Genomic DNA, 18,850 nt, shown 5'->3' on the forward strand with positions numbered 1-18,850 from the left:
GTGGCACTTTGTACAACTGCATCTCAGGGCCTGAAGCTTCCGTGAGGTAAACGTGCCTTGGGGAGAGGTTTTGCTTTTTTTTCCTTTCTTCGCCCCAATCTCCTTTTTATTTTCTGGATAAATGTCACCGTATTTTAATCTCATGTCTGAAATCTGGCTCTTGAAAAGCCATCGTCCAGGCTCGCATAACCTCAAGCACCCCGCAGTACTCCTCAGGGGCCCCAGTTCCCACAGGTGTTCTCTCCCTTCCTTGCTTTAGATTGTCTCACTTGAAAGGAGGGCCCAGCCTCCATGTTTCCCCAGGGCTAACATCTGCTGGATATTAAGGGATTCTTAAGCATGGACTAGGGTGGCAAGCCCTGGGAGGATGTCTCAGCTCTGGGCATCAACCCTCTCTTACACCATATGCTCCCTGGGGCATGGTGTATTCCAGAGGTCAGTAGGGATAGGATTAGAATCATGGGGAGAGATTTTAAAAGATGGTCAAGCTCCACCCCCACAGATTCTAGGATTCAACTGATCTGGGGAGAGAGATGCTAGCCTAGTAGAACAGGCACTGCTAGACCCAAGGTTGTGTGACCATGGGCATGTCATTTCCTGTTTCTGAGGATAAAAGGCAGAGGCATAAGGCTCAAGACCTGGGAAGTGATTCCTGGGGAGAGTAAATTAGAAGTTGGAGTTTCAGGAGACGAGGAAAGAGAGTTGGGGTTAGAATTCCAGGCCGCTGCTGGACAGGGAGCTCCAAGCTAGAGTGCAGGCAAGGCTAGGCCACACTTCAGCACCCAAAACTGGCCAGGCAGGAGTCAGGGCACAGAGCAACCAGGCAAAGCAGAGGTCTGAAGTATGGGCCAACGGCACCCACACATCACTTGGACAAATGACGGAAGGTCTGGTTGATTCCAAGTTCAAGAGGGCTTTCTCCTGGGATAGGTCCTTCCCCACCACCCTAGATAGTCCAGTGGACCAGACACCAGAAATGGAAGAGGGAACCTTGGCAGGAAGGCTTGGAAGTTAAGGAGAAGAAAGGGGTCAACTAGAAAATCCAGTGGTTTAGAAATCGGGCCTGGAGATGTCCCTGAAGACTGATTAGGCTCATGAGGGGGACACCGAGTTCAGATAGAGGTCTGTCCCTCCCTCTCCTCAGAGGTGGGTAGAGGCTCTGCTGAGGGACAGATACCACACAGGACACTCAGAACAAGGAGTTGCCTGGGTGGCTGTCTTCCTGTGAGACCAATGCCAAGACCTTCGAGGCCTGGACAACGGGCTCCACACGCACCTCCTTCACTACAAAGAGCTGGATTTGCCTTGCAACCTAGCTCTCGCTTCTCACAGCAACGGTTTCACTCTCCCTTGCTTCTCCACCTTGCACACCAGTGGTCCATGCATGGGTTAGAAGGGCAGAGGCTTGTATGGGAATTTAAGTGCACTGAAGCTTATAAGAACTGGGTTGACAGTTTTAGAACAAGTCCTTACAGTTAGAAAGTGAGCAGAGGGGAGTGGGGGTGGGTGTGAGCAGTGGTGTGGAAGGAGATGGGGAGGCCTGTTTTTTTCTTCAACTAGGCTGAGAAGAGCCAAATAAATGTGAGCCTTACCTCAAGGCTGTACTACCTGATGGCCATTAACCTTGAATGCTAAGGGGTAAATTGTGTTGTTTCACTTCCCCTGAATATCCTCTAGAAAACCTTTCCTAAAAACTCTGGGCCCACATGAATTTGCCCTTCCTGGAATCCTATAGCACCGTGGTTCTCAAAACTCGAGTACATATCAGAATCATCTGGAAGGTAGAGAGGGCATGACATCTTGAGAGTTTAATAGGTCAGGGGTGGGCCCTGAAAATTTGCCTTACTTAGAAGCTCCCAGGTGATGCAATGGTGCTGGTCTGGGGATCACATGTGCAGAATTACAGCTATTAACACACAAACTCCTCTACATTACAATTTCAGGCTTTATTTGTATTTTGTCTGGAATGAGTCTGGAATTATTTTCTGAACGTCAATTGATCTCGGGCAGATTCTGATTCCTTGGGGCAGGGATTGTCTGTTTCATCTTCCACACTAGTTAGCGTATTGTTGGACATACTGTAAATGAAGTATATATTGAGAACAACTTCAGAGAATTTGGTTTTTACAAGCATATAGGGATCAACTAAAGTTAATTTTAGGATTCCCACATTTTGCAAAAGAGCATCCATTTTTTTTCGCACCATTCACATTTGCAGAGAAAAATCTTAATGTACTTCAGCCATCTCCCAACCTCATGAAAGAAAAGCTTCAGTCTTAATTTAGGAAAAAAAAAGTTCATTCCTTCATCCTTCCAAACAAGGTACAGTACAACTGACAACAATACACATTACTGAAAAACACAACTGCATTTTATATTGCTCACTACTCTTTAAATAAGTATAATTCAGATATTAAAGAAAAGAACTGCTAATCACATTAATGCATTACAGAAATCAAAATTAACTTACCACACAAAATAAATTAAAACATTAAATATTAACCTTTTCAGTGCAACATATACAGAAGTCAGAGTAACAAGTTCTAAAAAAAAAAAAAGCATCAGGTTTGTTATAATAAGATAATGAAAAGTTGAACATTTCAGTATTATTACACTAGGAAGAGGCGTTGTATTCAGTACCGTGTGTGTTTACCATGAGACCTTTTAGAAAGCCTGATAAAATCAGGGGCTAGAGAACAGGTCTTCTATTAGAACATTAAGAACAAACATATGTCTTCCTCTTGTTTTTGTGATGTCCTCCTTGGTCCTGGGCTTTTGAATCACCTCCCTGCCCCCTCCTCAGCTGAGCAGGTTGGGAGAAATCAAAGCCCAGATCCCACTATGGGATCAGGGTCTCCTGAGCAGTGTTGGAGCATTTTTGAACTGTTCCTGTCAAGATGGCCTGGAAGAGCAGCCAGCGGTCCACATGCAAGGAAGCAGCCTGGACCCGGTGGAAGAGCAGCCAGTGGTATATGTGCTCTGAAGCAGCCTGGACCCGGGAAACCTGAAGATGCGGACACTTGCTCCACCTGCATAGACCAGGCTCCCAAAAATCTCTGGAGGTACACCTCCTCCCTCACCAATGTGGGTGGGGGTGATGTCAATTCTACCATCTTCTTTCATGGGAAAATAGACTCTGGGGACATTCTGCCCCTCTCCTCTGCTGGCACACAATGGCAAGCTCAAGTCTTGCTTGTTTACCACATGTGTTCAAATGTGTCTTCCAGATCAGGATTGGCTGCCGTATATCCTTCCATCTAGAAGAAGACATTTCCTGCCAGCATGCTTAAAGAAGTCACAGCCTGTCCAGCAGTGGGAGAATCCAGGCTCCACTGAAGATTTGGAAGCAGTCTCTCCCTTCCCCCGCCCCTTTTAAATTGGGGTTTTGCATTTCTCCTGAGACAGATATTGGAAACAGCTGTGTTCCCCATCCCCCGGTGTGCAGCTGCTCACCAGGTCAGATCTTGGGAACAAGTCCCTAATCATAATGAACTTGGCTTTGTAAAAAGCAAAAAACACAGGGAACCTACAGAGTTGGAATAGAAGATGATTTTTAACCTGAAAAGGGGGCACTTTTATATCTAACCAAAGAAGTACCAATGCCACAAATGGCATAGGAATCCAATGCTTAGTGGCCATTCTGATTTCTAAGAGAAAACTCACTGAAGAAGCAAGGTTCTCACATCCTGGACATGGACAAAGGTCCACCCGGGCATGCCTTGATCCCAGCCTCCGCCTGCAACTCTCCCAGGATGGCACATATTTGAGCCTGAGCGCTGCAAGGCTGTACCAGCACTGGAAGGGGTGAGGGGCACCAGCAGCTGTGACTGGAGCATTCACAGACCCTAAGTGTCAAGTCCCCACAGGAAATCACGAAGGTTCTTGGTTCTCACCTCCTCACCCTTCTGCAAAGGCTCTCAGGTGCCTACAGACTGGACGCTGATCCTTCCATCCAGTAGGCGGAGAAAACCCCACAAGACAGTCTCAATATCAGTTCTTGCTCTTTAAAGGCAACCAGACCTCAAACAGTCTCTAAAAGACTGAGGAAAGGTTGTTCTAAAGTAAAAATGTGATTTCAAGTTAAAAACCAGTGATGCCACTCCACTTTCATTAGTCTCTCTACACCGGAATCAGACTCTCAGGAGAGCCTGATGAAAAAAGGGAGGGCAAACTGGGGTCCACAAACCAGTGTCAATTGCATCGTTTCTCCAGGGGTGAAGCCCCAGCGCTCAGATCCACTGCTGTAGGACCTGTGTAAGGAATGCAAACTTAAGCATAGATTCTCTCATGACTAGACCCCAAGAGCTATGTCAGTTACACTGCTGGCGAACAGATCCCATTTCTAATCTCGGTGCTTTGGGTACAGCGTCATTCAATACAAGTGCCAGAATTGCGACAGAGGTCATATAATTTCCTCAACAGAGAAAATGCATTGAAATAGATGTACTGGGCAGAAGAATTCCAGGAGGACAAAATGACCTGGGAGGAACTTCAAGCTCACTTGACATATTTTAAAAGTCCCTTTCATGAAGTGAGGAGCTAGAGGCACTGAAGGGTTAATAGGTAGTGATCTCCCGTTTTTCAAATATTAGTGAATAAGAGTTCCCTCGCATAAGGAGTTTACAAATTATTTCATTGTTTCCCTGTTTCCAAATTTTCATAACAATTCCTAGGGATGAGCTCCACCATGAAGTTGGAGTGAACCGGGGTTTCCCACAAGCAGGCCCATTGGGTTGGAAAGTACCCAGGAGAACAATTTCTCCTTCTCTGAGGGAAAAGCAAGACTCACATGATGGAGGCAGCTTCTTAAGAGTTTTTGTTTTAAAACAAAAAACAAAAACCTAGCATCCTGAATGGAAAAGAAAAATAAAATCACTGGAATATTTCTCCTAATGCTTAAAAATAAACAGGAAAGTTCAATTTGTCCTATTCAAAATAAAGTAACAAATCAACCAAGTAACAACATGGAAAATAAGTGACCGGTCCCCTTTCATGGGTGCAACCCCAGATGCCTGTTGCTCTCTGCTAAAGCTCTATGTCTAAACAGATTCTCGGACGGCCCACCAGAAGGTTAATAGGTTTAATAAGAGCGGTGTAGTCACTGTTGTGTTTCCTCCTTGTAGATACACACACAGACTCTCTTCCTCTTCCTCAATAAGGTGCCAGGTCTCCACTGTAAGATCTGCTAATTTTTCAGCAGGAATGTATCCTGGGGCATTTACCAGTTTTGTGTATTAAATGGCATGACCTCTGAACCCCAAGCTTTGCTCCCATCAGTAACTCCTCCTTGCTTCCATCTCCACCCATCCTGGTGCTCTCCCCCTGCCCACCAAGTTTTAGCTGTCCCAAAGAGACCAGACATTTCTAATCAGTCTAGTTTTTTGGCCAGCAATACATGGATCATTGAAGTAGATGTCTGAAAGGCTTTTATGCTTTTTACACCGACTTAAGAGATTAAAATAAAATCATCATCCATCTAATAAATAAATTATCTCTGAGGATGGTGACAGCTCAGGAAGGTCTTCAGCATCATATGTCCATGGAAGACACTGGGCTGGTTGAGGGTTTCATGACAGAGGACTGGTATGGCTCCTCCTCCACTGGTGTCTTCATGTAGCAAAAAGCAGTGACGCTTTTTTTCACCATTTTCCCCAATAAGCAGATAAGAAAAAAACTGTAACAATTATAGGAACTCCAGTGTCGGGCACGATGGAGACTTATGGGGAGACAGGTCTGGTATCCGTAACTGGCAGAACACACCTACACACACCTGGATGCAGATGACGAAGCACATAGGTCATTAGGTAAATAGGAGGTCCACCCCATGCCATTCATTTCTGACCAGTCTTTAAACTGTGGTCCACCGATTTCTTCTCCAGGTCACATCGGATAACCCCAAGCAGACAGAGTTCTGGACAGAATTTTGAAGGAAGGCCCACATAAGACAAAAAGCCTGCACAGGCGATGGCAGGCGGAGAAGGAACGGCCTGCTGACCCACGCCTGGCAGCCCTGGCTGTGCCGAACTCAAAAAGTCCTTTTTCCCTCTGGCTGCTGCAGGCCACCTGGCAGAACTCCTCCTCTGGGCTCTTCAGACCACTGGAAGGAAGGAAAAACAGGTTAAGCTCTGCAGGCCACACTCCAGCCAAGCTGGGAAAACTGGCATGGGGCAGAAACTTGGGGATGCACCAGCCCAAGTCACTAGATTCTCTTGGGCAGTCAAGTCCACATTCTGCTGGTTCGACCACAGGGGCAGTAGCTCCTGAATCTGTGCTTTCAGCACCAAAGGAAAGAAGCAAACAGGGACACACACCGTGTGAAGGCCTTCATTCAACTGGAGGTGATTCAGCCCCGTCTGCAGCCAGCTCCCTCAGCAGCAGCGGCTTAGTGGGCAGCTCATGAGCTAGTCAAGGGCTCTGGCAGCAGAATGGCTTCCTCTAAGGCCGTTGTTTCTCAGTGGTTGGGCCCTGAGGGTATCCTCTGTGCCTGTCACGGGGAAGCAGGGTGCACCCAGTCCCCAGCAGCTCCAGAATCCAGTCCAGCCTGGACATCTTCCTGCACTGGTCTCTCCCGGGTCCCCTGGAGGTGGAGCATACCCATTATCTTAAGAAGAGGGGGCTTTAGCCTTGGTGGCCATCTCTGCAAGGTCAGACCCATTGCTGGGTTCAAAGCCAACATTCTCTCAAAATGTAGGTAAAGAAGTGACATTAACAAGAAATTTACTCCACCCTAAATGACTCTGCCAAGGTGCAGACTGAGGGTACAAAAATACTATCAATTTTCTTAAAAAGTCATACACAGTTTTTTTCTGTTGGTGTTAAAAGACAAAACAAAAATGTTTATCTTCATCAGCTCAATGCATGGTCCCCTGAGGGAGCGGAGGAAATGGGAGTGGGGACTTCAGAGGCCCTGGGTCTCATCCTAGCTCCCCCAGGGACTCAGACCTTCCACACAGGTCTTTGGCAGACTCAGTTTACCCACACCCTCCTCAAGACTACTGAGAGGATCAATGAATTCGCACCTTCCTAAATCAAAACAACCGCTCACATACAATTACTTTGGCTCTTGAAATGAAGATCAAGTAAATGGTGGTCCCTTGCCTTCAGTTCCCTCCAGGTCAGATCACCAGGAGGCCGAAGGAACACAGCAGGTACTTTTCTCCCTGACCACTCCACCTTGAGCTGACTGTTTAGTAGAGAAGCGACCCTCAGGTGGATGAGGCTGGGGTGATCGTCTCTTGACGAACCACTTCCTAAAAAGGAACGCTAAGTTTATGACAGTCTTTTTGGTCAAACAAGCATTGCAGAAACTCATTCATGTGTGACTTTTCAGAGCCTGTCTGGATTAATTTGCTATTTGACTCCAGGAGCCCGGAGCTAGGGATGCTTGGAGAAGGCTCTGGAGATGTGAGTCTGGCATCCTAGCCAGATGTCCAATCTTTTTCATGGATGTTGGAAAAAGTATTCATGGAACAATGGCAAGCTGAATGAAGATCACAGGATTCTAAGAGTTCAGAGTCCTTCAAGTCCTTCTAAAAGCCGCATCTCTCATTTCATTGATGGGAAAGGGAAGATGATTTCTCAAGAGAAAGAGAAAGAATGTCTGTTGTGTGTCTCCAGTCTGTGATACACCAGGTTCTTTATCTCAGTACTTATTTAATTTGCACGACATCTTTTTAATGAGAAAACCAAGGCTCAGAGACATTAAGTTACTTGTTAAAGGTCACATGGTCACAGGTAAGGATAACAGAGCTACCTTCTGAGGGAAAGACACATTGGAATAAACTGAATCTGACTTGGTAGGATAAATGTCCTCTTCTTTTTCTCCCTTCTTTCTGCTTCACCCTCCAAGAACTTCTGCCCTGACTTGGAGAAGGTAGACCTTTTCTCTACCCAACAGTGTCTCCCGAGTACCTCCCTTGAGGCAGCCTCCTCACCTGTTTCTGAGTGGCAGCAAGCAGTCCGTCCCTTCAGGAGGGCGCTGGGCTTCTCATGCCGGCAGACGAGCGCCCGGCACCACTCGCAGTGTTTCCGGACCTCGCAGCAGCTGCAAAGGTGCAGAGAACACGGGCTGGGTAGGAGCCCGGCAGGAGTGCCCAGCTGGTGCAGCGTCTGCTGGAGGGGCCTGCCGGGCAGCTCCGGGCTCTAACCCATCCTTCCCCTGGAGCTTCCAGAGGGACAATCACAGCACAGGGCTGAGGGCTTTGCAAGGAGGTGGCATTTGGGGCCACTCACGGAAGGATCTGTTGGCCACCCCCAAAGACCGGCTCTGCGTGGCTGCTCCTCTCTGGGTTGGCCAAACGGGCTCCAGTCGACAGAGGGGACCGGTCACTCCCCACCCCCACCTGCACCCCGGCGGCCCAGCTGTTTGCTCCATAAAGCAGCAGTTGGGTCACTTAGAACCACTGTCAGGACTGGGCCAAAACAGCCGCTTCAGGCTGGCAGGGCTGTGAAGGCTCAGGACGGGGGTCATCCATCAGGAGCAGCCAGCAAGCAGTAAAGCAGGGACTGTGGGCAGACGGCATGGACCCACGGAAGGAATGAAAGAACGAGCCAAGCAACTCCATGGCTTCAGATCTTTTTCTGCAGACTAACACTCTCTGGTCGTGGCAAACCCATCCTCTCAGTGCACCTGCTACCCATATTTCCAGGGAATATCGGGCCAGTATTCTGGCCCAATACTGGAAATACAACCCTCGGGTCTCTCCCTTTGCAGAGCAGTCCAATTGGGAGATACAGACAAGCAAATGAGGCTAAGAACACCCAAAAAGGGGTTCAGGAAGGCTTCCTGGAAGATGCCAGGCAGCAACTGAGGTCTGGAGGAAGGGAAGAGGGAGTAACAGCAACGGTGGCTTTAGGATTTGCAGAGAGGAAGTGTGACTGTTAACTGCACACAGGAGGCTCGGAGCCTTTTCCAATTCCCTCTGGAACCCCTGCACACCCCCATCACAACGGTGAAGGCTCCAAGCCTTTGGCTCTGCTTCCAGTCAGAGCTCTGCTCTGACCCATTTGCTGGAGATCTCCTGGGCTATGTGCCCTTCATACCACTCAGCTTTCACCAAAATCCCTCTTCGCTTTGCTAACACCAATCAGACATCACAGCAGTAAACTGCCGAGGTCCTGCTATCTGGGAGCGCTGCAGATGGCCCCGGGGAGGCAGGCAGGTGGGGGACCCGGGCTCAGGGGCAGTGAAGACTTACTGTATCAGCACACACGTGATGATGAGGACAGCCAGGGCCACGATGGAGACCACCACCAAGGCAGTGATGGCCTGCTTCTTCTGGCTGGCAGCCACCACGGCCAGGAGGTCTGCGTGTTCACAGCGTGCACCGACGTACCCAGAGTGGCAGCTGAGGAAGACAGGGACATTAGCGCCCTCTCCGGGCAGAGGTCTCATTCGCCTCACTCCCCAGGAGGACTGGACTGGAGAGACCCAAGCCCTACAAGAAAGCCCAAAGGGGCCCCGCCAGCCTTGGCTACTGGAGGCAAAGGTGTCGGTAAAATCGCTCCGACTCCCCCGCATAGGTTTCTCTTGCTTGGAGAATGAGGTAACTCATCAGCTTATCATCTGCGGAGGCAAGGTGCTACTGAAGCACTTTGTTATCATGGTTACTATGCCAGATCCTGGGGGAGTGAGGAAGGCAGCAAATGTGTCTAGGACGTGAAGCTCATTTTGGCAGTTCATAGAAACCCAGGTTATTTTTAAACTAAATGTGTGTATTCAGAATTCCCAGTGATGAGAGAAAGAAAACACGCTAAACCAGCAGGAGACAAAGACTGTGGCTTGATTTTTATCTTCTTTGTCAGGGTTCATTAGTCCTGCAAGCATTTACCAGGCGATCCAGCGCACAGGGGCACGTACTGGGGTAGAACCAGCAGCACTGTCTGTTAACTGTAGGACCTGAAAAGCCCCAGGGGTCTTACATTTGTGGTTCCCTTAAACCTGGGCTTCCAGAATCCAGATGCCAGGAGTCACAGGATAAATACAGGGTATTTTCCTGGAGCATAGCTTTTGCTCATTGTTAACAAAAGTTTAATCATTTTAATGTTGAAAGAACAGGTACTGTATGGGCTTACGATTAAGGCAAACAGGAGATGTTGTAAAAATGGCTGCTTAGGACCACAGCCTGGGATACTGGAGCACACAGCTTCGGTCTCTAAGGCTGCTTAATGGAAAAGTTTCCCACTGGTGCTCTTTATTCCAAAGCTCAATTGTTATGTACCTCATTTAAAGGCATTTTTAGTTTGAATTCAGGTACTTGCTTTCAGTTAAAGATTAATTTACATTTGACCCATGTTTTCTCATTTAGTCTTTGCACAGAAAAGTCAAGTCATTTGCTTGTGACCACCATGCCAGGGAGGCTCAGGAGGTAACGAATCTGCCTGCAGTGTGGGAGAGCCTGGTTCAATCCCTGGGTCAGAGAGAAGATCTCCTGGAGAAGGGAATGGCCACTCACTCCAGTATTCTTGCCTGGAGAATTCCTTGGACAGAGGACCCTAGTGGGCTACATAGGGTTGCAAAGAGCCAGACTCTGCCAAGGAAGAATGCCAACACATTCCCAGATCTGTGGACCCCAGGGTCTGGGTTCTGGCTCACTCAGCAAGCTGCTGCCCCTGTATACTATCTGGGATTGGGATAAAAACACTGCAGATTAAGCTCTTGATCTTGAAACAGTAAAGGAGATTTGAGGTTTTAGGTCCAACAATGCAGGGTTCTCCACAGACCTGAGAGAGCAGGCTCTGGGGAGGAGAAAGATGTGGGAGTTCTGGCAAGAAGACTTTGCTTGAGAAAGGATATGGACCACAGAAGTGTGAATAAGAGCACAGACTCTCAGAGGCTCAGGCTAGGAGGGAGATGACCAGGGCATTATGAAACAGGGGCAATTTTTTTTTTTTTTTTGGTTGGTTTTAATAACAGGATCACGTGAGGGCCAAAGTCAGGAAACAGCTCACCCTGTAAGCGGGGGAGAAAACAAAGGCACTGGTCCCTTCCCACCAGGAGAAAGTTAAAGTGTGGACTGAACTTGAGACTGAGAGGTGATAAACAGCAGGCACAGGTGATGCACAAGCTGTGAGTGTCTACAGAGAATCTTGCAAAGGATGCCCCCTCCAGCCATTCTGAGTTTTCACTCTGCACCCTGATGGCTCTCACCTGGGTTGTGGGCTTCCTCCTCCTTTCATTTAGCATCCAGCACCCCACATCTGCAGGACCCTAATCTACCCCCTCTACTTTATCTTCTGTCACTTAGATTTCAGCCAACCCATCAGTCCCCCACCCCCCAGTGTCAACTAAACTAGTGCCAGCACACAGACACTCAGGACACACCTGTCTGTGAATGAACGAGTGAGTGAATGAATGATTATCTCCCCTTGTCCATCTCAGCTCCTGCCACCTTCTCTGCCTGCGACATGATTCCTCACTTGATTCCTCAAACTCCATCTCAAAGACCACATTCTCCAAGAAGATATAATTTGAAGACTCACTCATTCATTCATCCATCCATCCATTTTCCAAAGCTCTTTCCATGGATCTTTCTAACCCTAAAGGCCCTTAGGACTATGCCAACCTCTGTGACTGCCCTTCCTGCCAGCTTCACTGGAGGCCAGCCTCTAGGCTCCTGCAGGAAAGACCGAGCTCTACAAAATTTCTGGTGAACCACTGAACAGAAGAGGGTTGGGGAGCCTGGGCTTTGTTAGATGTCTAACCGGGAATTGTGGCCAAGTCAATGAGACTTCTCTGTAGTTGGGTGTTGGTGTTGCTTCCTCCTAGAGAGGCGAGTGTGATGACGATTTGCACAGCCATTCATGAAAGGTCCAGGCTGTAGGAGAGGCAATTTCACCCACCTTAAACTCCTCTAACCCACAGGCCCTGGGAGAGAAGGATTCAAACATCTCCTCAACTGCCTCAACTGCTTGGTTCTGGAAATGCTATGAACCAACAAATCAATGCTGGGGGCTCTAAGAAATCCTATTTAAATAAAAGAGTGGGAGCCTAGTGCTAATTACAACATTAGCTTATTAAAGGCTATGCTAAACTCCTACATGAATCATCTCTGTTAATTCCAGTAATAACAACTGCATGTGAGGTCTGGGCTGCTATTTACCTTGTTTTACAGATGGGGAAAGAGGATGGGGAGTGGATTCTAGAGCTTAAAAACTAAGGATCTCAACTGTGAAGGAGACCTTTCTGGTGTAATGCAAATTGATTTGGAAGATACTCTTGGATATTGATTCTATGGCAAACTCACAAACCACATAGCAAAAGGGAAGATGGGCTGCTGACTGCCCTGTAAAGAGGTCTTCCTGCTGGGGGTATAGCAAATTGCAAAGATGCCCCCAAACAATGCCATCTTAACTCACCAGGAAAGACAACCTCCAGACTGAGTCACACTTTGCTGACTTTCTTGTTCTTCCTAACATGTGAGTGCTGGGCCCTTCACAACCAGCCTTGCCTCAGAACTGCTCCAGTGGAGGTCCGAGCCCATTAGGAATGTCTTCATGCCAAAAAGAATGCCTTTTTGTCCCCTTAGGGTCACAGCTGCAAACACTCAAACCCCAGTCTCATTGAAATAGGGTGCTCAGTGTGTTTCTGAATGAAACCTTCCCTGGTGAGGCACGAGAGTTACATGAGCTGTTGCCAAATACTGGGTTGGCAAAAAAGTTCATTTGAGTTTTTCTGTAAGACCTGTTGGCCAACCCAGTACATGAGACTCTAGGTCACAGCCTAGGTGGGCTCTTAGAGCAGCGAGTCTTAGCACCAAGCAGCCCCACTGCACTGGGAGGCAGAATAGCCTGTGGTCTAGATACTCGAGCTTTTCCCAGGACCTCCCAGATCAAAGCCTCTCTGAAAATGGAGCCTGGGGTCTTAAAGAAACGGCTGAAGGGATTCCGATGAAGCCAAAGTTGAAAGCCACCATGAAGGCTGACCAGTGAAATCAACTCTAGCTGCACATTGGAATGACCTGGGGAGCTTGGAAAAAAAAAAAAATCCTTGATGTCCAGGCCACACCCCAGACCAACTAAGTCAGAGTCCCTGGGAGTAAGGACTGGCATCAGTATTTTTAAAGCTCCCAGACGATTCCAACGGGCAGCCAGGGTTAGACTTTCTAAAGCAATTTAGACTTGCTGATTTGGGGATGGATAGAGGTCCTTTTTTTCCCCCACCACTCATCTGTAATATAGGCAGGCTTCTCAGTTGCTCTTTACTTGTGGGGGGGGGGGGGGGGCGGGGCGTGGGGGCAAGAAAAGGTTTGGTGACAAACATTTTTAAAAAATTTCCCAAGCTTCTACTAATATTAGACTTAATTATGCCAATTATTTTAGCATAAGTCACACAATGAGAGGAAGCATCACCTCACCTGGTCACAAATGACTCACGCTTGACTCAGCTGCTGTCTCAACCTCAGGTAGGCACCAGATACCACCTGGCTGCACATCAGAATCACCTGGGAAGCTTTGGAAAATGCCAAGGCCAAGGCCACACCCTTGGAGATGCCCCTGACCAAGTGGTCTGGGCACCCAAGTGACTCTAATGTGTGGCCAGGCCTGAGAACCACTGAGACAGAACGGTCATTTAAGTTGTAGACTCGAGAGCAACAGTCCAAAGTGTGCCCCTTTCCCCTCTCCCCGCTATTCCTATCTCTCTCTGGGCATTTCCCCAAGGTGGGAGCTGTACAATGGGCCTTCTCATTCAGGTGCAGGAGAAATCTGAGATGTGGCACCTCTGTTTAAGAAAGGAATCTGAATAAAATAGGAATTATTCTGTCACCACGGGGAATGGCAAATGTGTAAGCCTGAACTTTTTTTTTTATACCATTTGACCATTCAATTTCATCTGTTGAGAATGGGTACTGTCAGACACAAGGAATGCTGAGTTTGTCTTCATAATTCTGAAAATGAGCCTCTGGAATCATATGCAAGCTGTTTTCCCCAAATAAGAACCAGAAAGAAAGTAGTGCCCAAAGAAGGGGCAAAGGGCAGCACAGGAGGGGCAAGGCTCCTGTCTGAGCGGAGAAGCCATGATGGTTGAAGATGAGGGGCCATGTGCGCCAACCAGGGGGTCCCTGGGACCTTCTCTTCTGTGTGCTGATCCAGCCTGGAGGTGGCTGTGGTGCTTTCTTAGGAGCAAACGACAAAAATTAAATGATGAACGACATGCCTCTCTTTCTCCTCTGCTCAGGGCTTTCAGACCTTCTAGCCCTGTCCAGTTGCCCAGTTTTTCCCGCTAAATCCCCTCTGCACCTGGCTCACGGTGCCTTTTAAAATTTTAAAGAAATGGTGATAACGCATGTAGAGCTCTGCCCTTATAATTTTTTTCTTCTTAAGGAAAATGTCCTCTAATTAGAAAAATAATGTTTCTAAGTAAATTGTAAAGTACATAAATTATAATAGAGTGGAGAGAAAAAGAAAGTCCACATTACTCCACATCTGACTGACAAGTACTTCTTCTATATAGTTTTCTTAACATAGTTAAAATTTTTTAAAAATATTATTTTGTATCAATTTTTCATTTGACATCTCTTCACCATTTTACTATGTCATTAGAAACATGTAGGAGTTGTTTGGAATGGTTGTAAAGTAGTTTATACAGGGTTTGCTTCACTGAACCCTTACCATTTAGACTGCATCCAATTTTGATTTCATAAATAATGCCAATGGATTATGTTTGTGTACACACTTTGCTTGCATTTGAGATTACTTCCTCAGGATAGGATCCCGTAAGTGGGCACAGCATGGTATAGACTTGGAGCCAAGCTGTCATGGGTTTGAATCCCATTCCCCACTTAATGCCTGTGTGACCTTGAGCAAGTTACTTAACCTCTCTGTGCCACTGATTCTGTGTTAGTAAAACAGAGTAACAAAACTTCCCTCACAGAGTTATGAGCATTAAATGAGTTAATGTCTTGGGAAGTGCCTGACACAAAGGAAGGGCTGCATGAGTGCTAAAAATGTAAATAAAAGAATGAGAGCATTTTAAAGGCTCTTGAGAGACATTGTCTTCATAAACAACGATGTACTCTCTGATTGGAGGCTAGTGTTCTGAATTTTAATCAAGGCTTTTGGCAGTGACCCTAAGATAAAGTCTTTAATATGGGGGCCAAGGACCAAATTGACCAACAGTTAGAGACTAAGGTTTTAGAAAAATATTTATACCAACTTGCCTTAACCGTGGAGAAAATCCACAGGGCTGTGGTGGGAGTGGGGACACTGAGCCTCCGGACACTTGTATTGGGTTTACCCATTCTTGGCCTTGGGGTTTCCCTGGTGGCTCAGCTGGTAAAGGGTCCACCTTCAATGCAGGAGACCCCGGTTTGATTACTGGGTTAGGAAGATCCCCTGGAGAAGGGATAGGCTACCCACTCCAGTATTCATGGGCTTCCCTGGTGTCTCCGACGGTAAAGAATCCACCTGCAATGTGGGAGACCTGGGTTCCATCCCTGGGTTGGGACGATCCCCTGGAGGAGGGCATGGCAACCCACTCCAGTGTTCTTGCCTGGAGAATCCCTATGGACAGAGGAGCCTGGAGGGCTACAGTCCAACGGTCGCAAACAGTTGGACACGACTGAGTGACTAAGCACACATTCTTGGCCTCAAGAACAAGATTTGCCATGACCTATAACCTCTCTGCTTGGGGCACTTGAGGAGGAGCGTTCTGGAGGGGTAGGGGCTTCCTCATGGCACATGGTCTACTTGACTTTCACTGTTCCTTCAGCAGGACCTGAATCCTTCAGCTGTGGTCACGGTTAACAACGTACTGATCACAATGGTGACGGTGGTGATGAAGGCCACTCTTATACTCTGCTGGGAACTGGGCTTGGATGTTCTTCAATGCTCTAATAGCACCTTCTGTAGTAATTCAATAGATGAGTGGATGAAGACGTGGCACATATATACAACAGAATACTACTCAGGCACAACAAAGAAGTAAATAAGTCATTTTTGCAGGAACATGGATGCAACTAGAGATTATCATACTAAGTGAAGTCAGTCAGAAGGAGAAAAGGCAAATACCATATGATATCCCTTATATGTGGAATCTAAAATACAGCACACAAATGAATTTATCTACAAAACAGAAACAGACTCAGAGACAGAACAGACTTGTCCGTTGCCAAGGATCAATGGGTGGGAGAGGGAGGGACTGGGAGTTTGGGGTTAGCAGATGCAAACTATTACACAAAGAAGAGACAAACAACAAGTCCTACTGTATAGCACAGGGAGCTCTATTCAATATCCTGGGATAAACCATAATAGAAAAGAATATAGAAAGAATATATATATGTATAACTGCTACTCTGCCGTATAGCAGAAATTAACACAATACTATAAGCCAACTATACTTCAATAAACAATAAATTTAAAAATAACTTTCTATGACGATGCAAATAGTGTCTGTATGTGTGGCATCTAATATAGTAGCCGCTCGCTGCCCAGAGGTACTAAGTATTTAAAATGTGGCTAGCGAGACTGAAAAATGAAATTTTAATTAAATAAGTTAAACAGCCTCACATGGCTAGTGGCTCCTATCTTGGACAGCAAAAGCTCTATATGCATTAGGGTCACTGGGGCCTCATTACAATCCTGAGAAATACTCATCTCCCCATTTTATACACAAAGAAACTGAGGCTTAATGGTGCTAAGTCACTTGGGTCCGTCTGACCTTGAAATTTATGCCTTTAACTGCTGTGTGTTCCTGCCTGGTGTGTGACCCTCAGTATCTGCCTCCGGTGAGGGCAGAGAGAAGGCGGGCACTTCCTCAAGATCTGGGGTTGGGTGATGTCCTAACTTCTCCCCCTAACCCCACCACCTACTGGTTGTTGAGGTGATAGATCTACATGAAGTGGCTTAAGCACCAGCAGGAAAACCACCCCCAATCCTGGTCTCTGGGGAGGCATGTTCTCGGTTACACGGGCAGTCTGCGGGCTTACTGAAGGCGGTCACCCCTCTCGGGGTGTTTGACTGTTCAGCTCCCAGTAGAAGGCACTGTGCCAGAGCCAGGTGGAATATTTTCCTTGGCCGACAGCAATGCGCTTTCACACTTTGCTGTGGGAAAGTCAGGGAGTTCAGTCACCGAGGGGCATTTTGGACTGTGAGACACTTCAGCGAATCGCCACTGGCTGCCAACACTGGAACCCTGAAAACCTGTCACCTGGGTGGCTTCCTTCAACTGTTTTCCTTTGTTTGAAGGTTCCTGCAAGCGGCAGACCAACGGTTTGCAGAATTTGCCTCAGGGGAAAAAAATGGTGCTTGAGTCCTAACCTTGCATTTCTCTGGTTTTACTAACTGCCTTTGGAAATTCTTTGCCTATTTGTTTTCTAAAGTGGTTGGTGCCTAGCAGGGATTTATTAAAGAGAGACCAAAAAATACAATCTAGGGTTCATGTGAAGCATAAATATTTCAGGATGATATTCACTACCTTTGGCAATTTCTGACTAGTTATTTAACTTTTTTTATTTCATATTTTAGTGTGAGATGTCATTTTAACTCTGGAGACCCAAAGACTATTGCTATTATGGAAAACAAAGCTTAAGAGCCAACAGTATTATAGAAAGAACTCCCTCTTTTCAGACTATAATCTTCGGCCCCTGTGGGTTTGCCTTGTAAGTCCATGACTGACATGCCCTTAACCTCAAGGTTTGCGAGTTTTACTAAGGATGAGTGTGTCAGCTCCCCCAGAGCTAGGGCGGTTCTTAAGAGCAGGAACAGCAGGCTTTGCTTTCTCTGCACAGACTCAGAATTTCTGATCTAGTGGCAATGAGTGAATTAGAACATTCTTCTAAGTAATGAAAGTACAAAAGGGTATAAGGTATGGTCCTGCCCTCACCGAGCTGACAGGCTCATGTGGCGACAGAAATGATCAAAGCTAGCTGTCGTGAGCAGAAAAGAAGGGCGATAGGATGACGGACCAGCGGCAGCTTCAGTGTCAGGGAGCAGTAGGCAGACGTGGAAACTGGGGAACTGGGGAGGGCAGGCTGTGCTCCAGAGAAGCTGGGTGTCTGCTTGGAGTTGTAAACCTGACTTCCAAAATGCAAGCAGTTAATTAAAACCACCAAAGAATAATTCAGATTCACCTACCGCTGCATGAAACATGTCTGTGCGCTGAATACCGCCCCTAGGCCGCCAAGACCCAGTGGGGAAACTGAGGTAAAGAGGAGGCAAAGTCTTGCATGGCCACGCCTCCCCAGAGATGTTCAGCTTCCCCATCCTGCAAAAGTGGATTCTATAGACTCTGCCCTTGACCCACAGGAAGGAATCCTTGAGAGTCTGTGCTCAGGGCAACAAGGTAGGGAATGACCCTGACGTTCCCCTGGAGGAAGGTTTGCCTGCAGAGGGACAGTGCCAATACCTTTTCTGGAAACAAAAACAGCTTTTTGCAGTGAACTCTGTGAGGCTGCGGCAGAAAGAGCGCCCTCTGGGGCAGCAGAACAGAACATGGGTTTGGGGGCTGGAACTGATGGGACTGAATCCCAGCTCCACTGTATACGGGCTCTGGGACTCTGGGCAAGTCGCCTAACTTCTCTGAGCTTAAGTGTTCTGATTTACACAATAAGGGCAAGAATCTCTACTTGAGAGGAAGGACGAGAGAACGGCATGAGTCACTGTGTGTGGAGCTGGGGCTGGCACACAGTTACAGTTTTTACCCAGAGCTTACTATTATCATTTACAGTAATAGTTACAGTGTGAGTGGGGAGAGAGACGGCCAGTTGTCCAGACAACCAACATTAATGGCGTGTAAATGTGATGGACAGTGATCTCCGTGAGCCAAAAGCAGAGCTTGGCACCCAGACTGAGGAGAACGAGAGAGCCACCCACGTCCCACTCTTCCCACCAGCCAAGGGGGCTCAGACACAGG

At 47.3% G+C, this 18,850-nt stretch overlaps 1 protein-coding gene across 3 annotated transcripts in view; it reads right to left on the reverse strand.

The window, feature by feature from the left end:
* Window positions 1–1,636: 1,636 nt before the first annotated feature.
* The window catches only part of TGFA (transforming growth factor alpha), a 109,778-nt gene continuing 92,564 nt past the window's right edge, over window positions 1,637–18,850 (reverse strand). For 2 of the 3 annotated variants that reach the window (XM_061155659.1, XM_061155658.1), the window contains exons 4-5: window positions 9,198–9,347; window positions 6,355–8,044 (exon numbers count right to left, since the gene is read on the reverse strand). In XM_061155659.1, coding sequence (XP_061011642.1) covers window positions 7,750–8,044; window positions 9,198–9,347 — 445 coding nt within the window. In that variant the 3' untranslated portion in view covers window positions 6,355–7,749. Of the gene's footprint in view, window positions 6,098–6,354; window positions 8,045–9,197; window positions 9,348–18,850 lie in introns of those variants that run through there. The other variant, XM_061155660.1, reaches the window with a different exon arrangement.

The sequence above is a fragment of the Dama dama genome, chromosome 11, assembly GCF_033118175.1.
Source record: "Dama dama isolate Ldn47 chromosome 11, ASM3311817v1, whole genome shotgun sequence".
Taxonomy (NCBI): domain Eukaryota; kingdom Metazoa; phylum Chordata; class Mammalia; order Artiodactyla; family Cervidae; genus Dama; species Dama dama.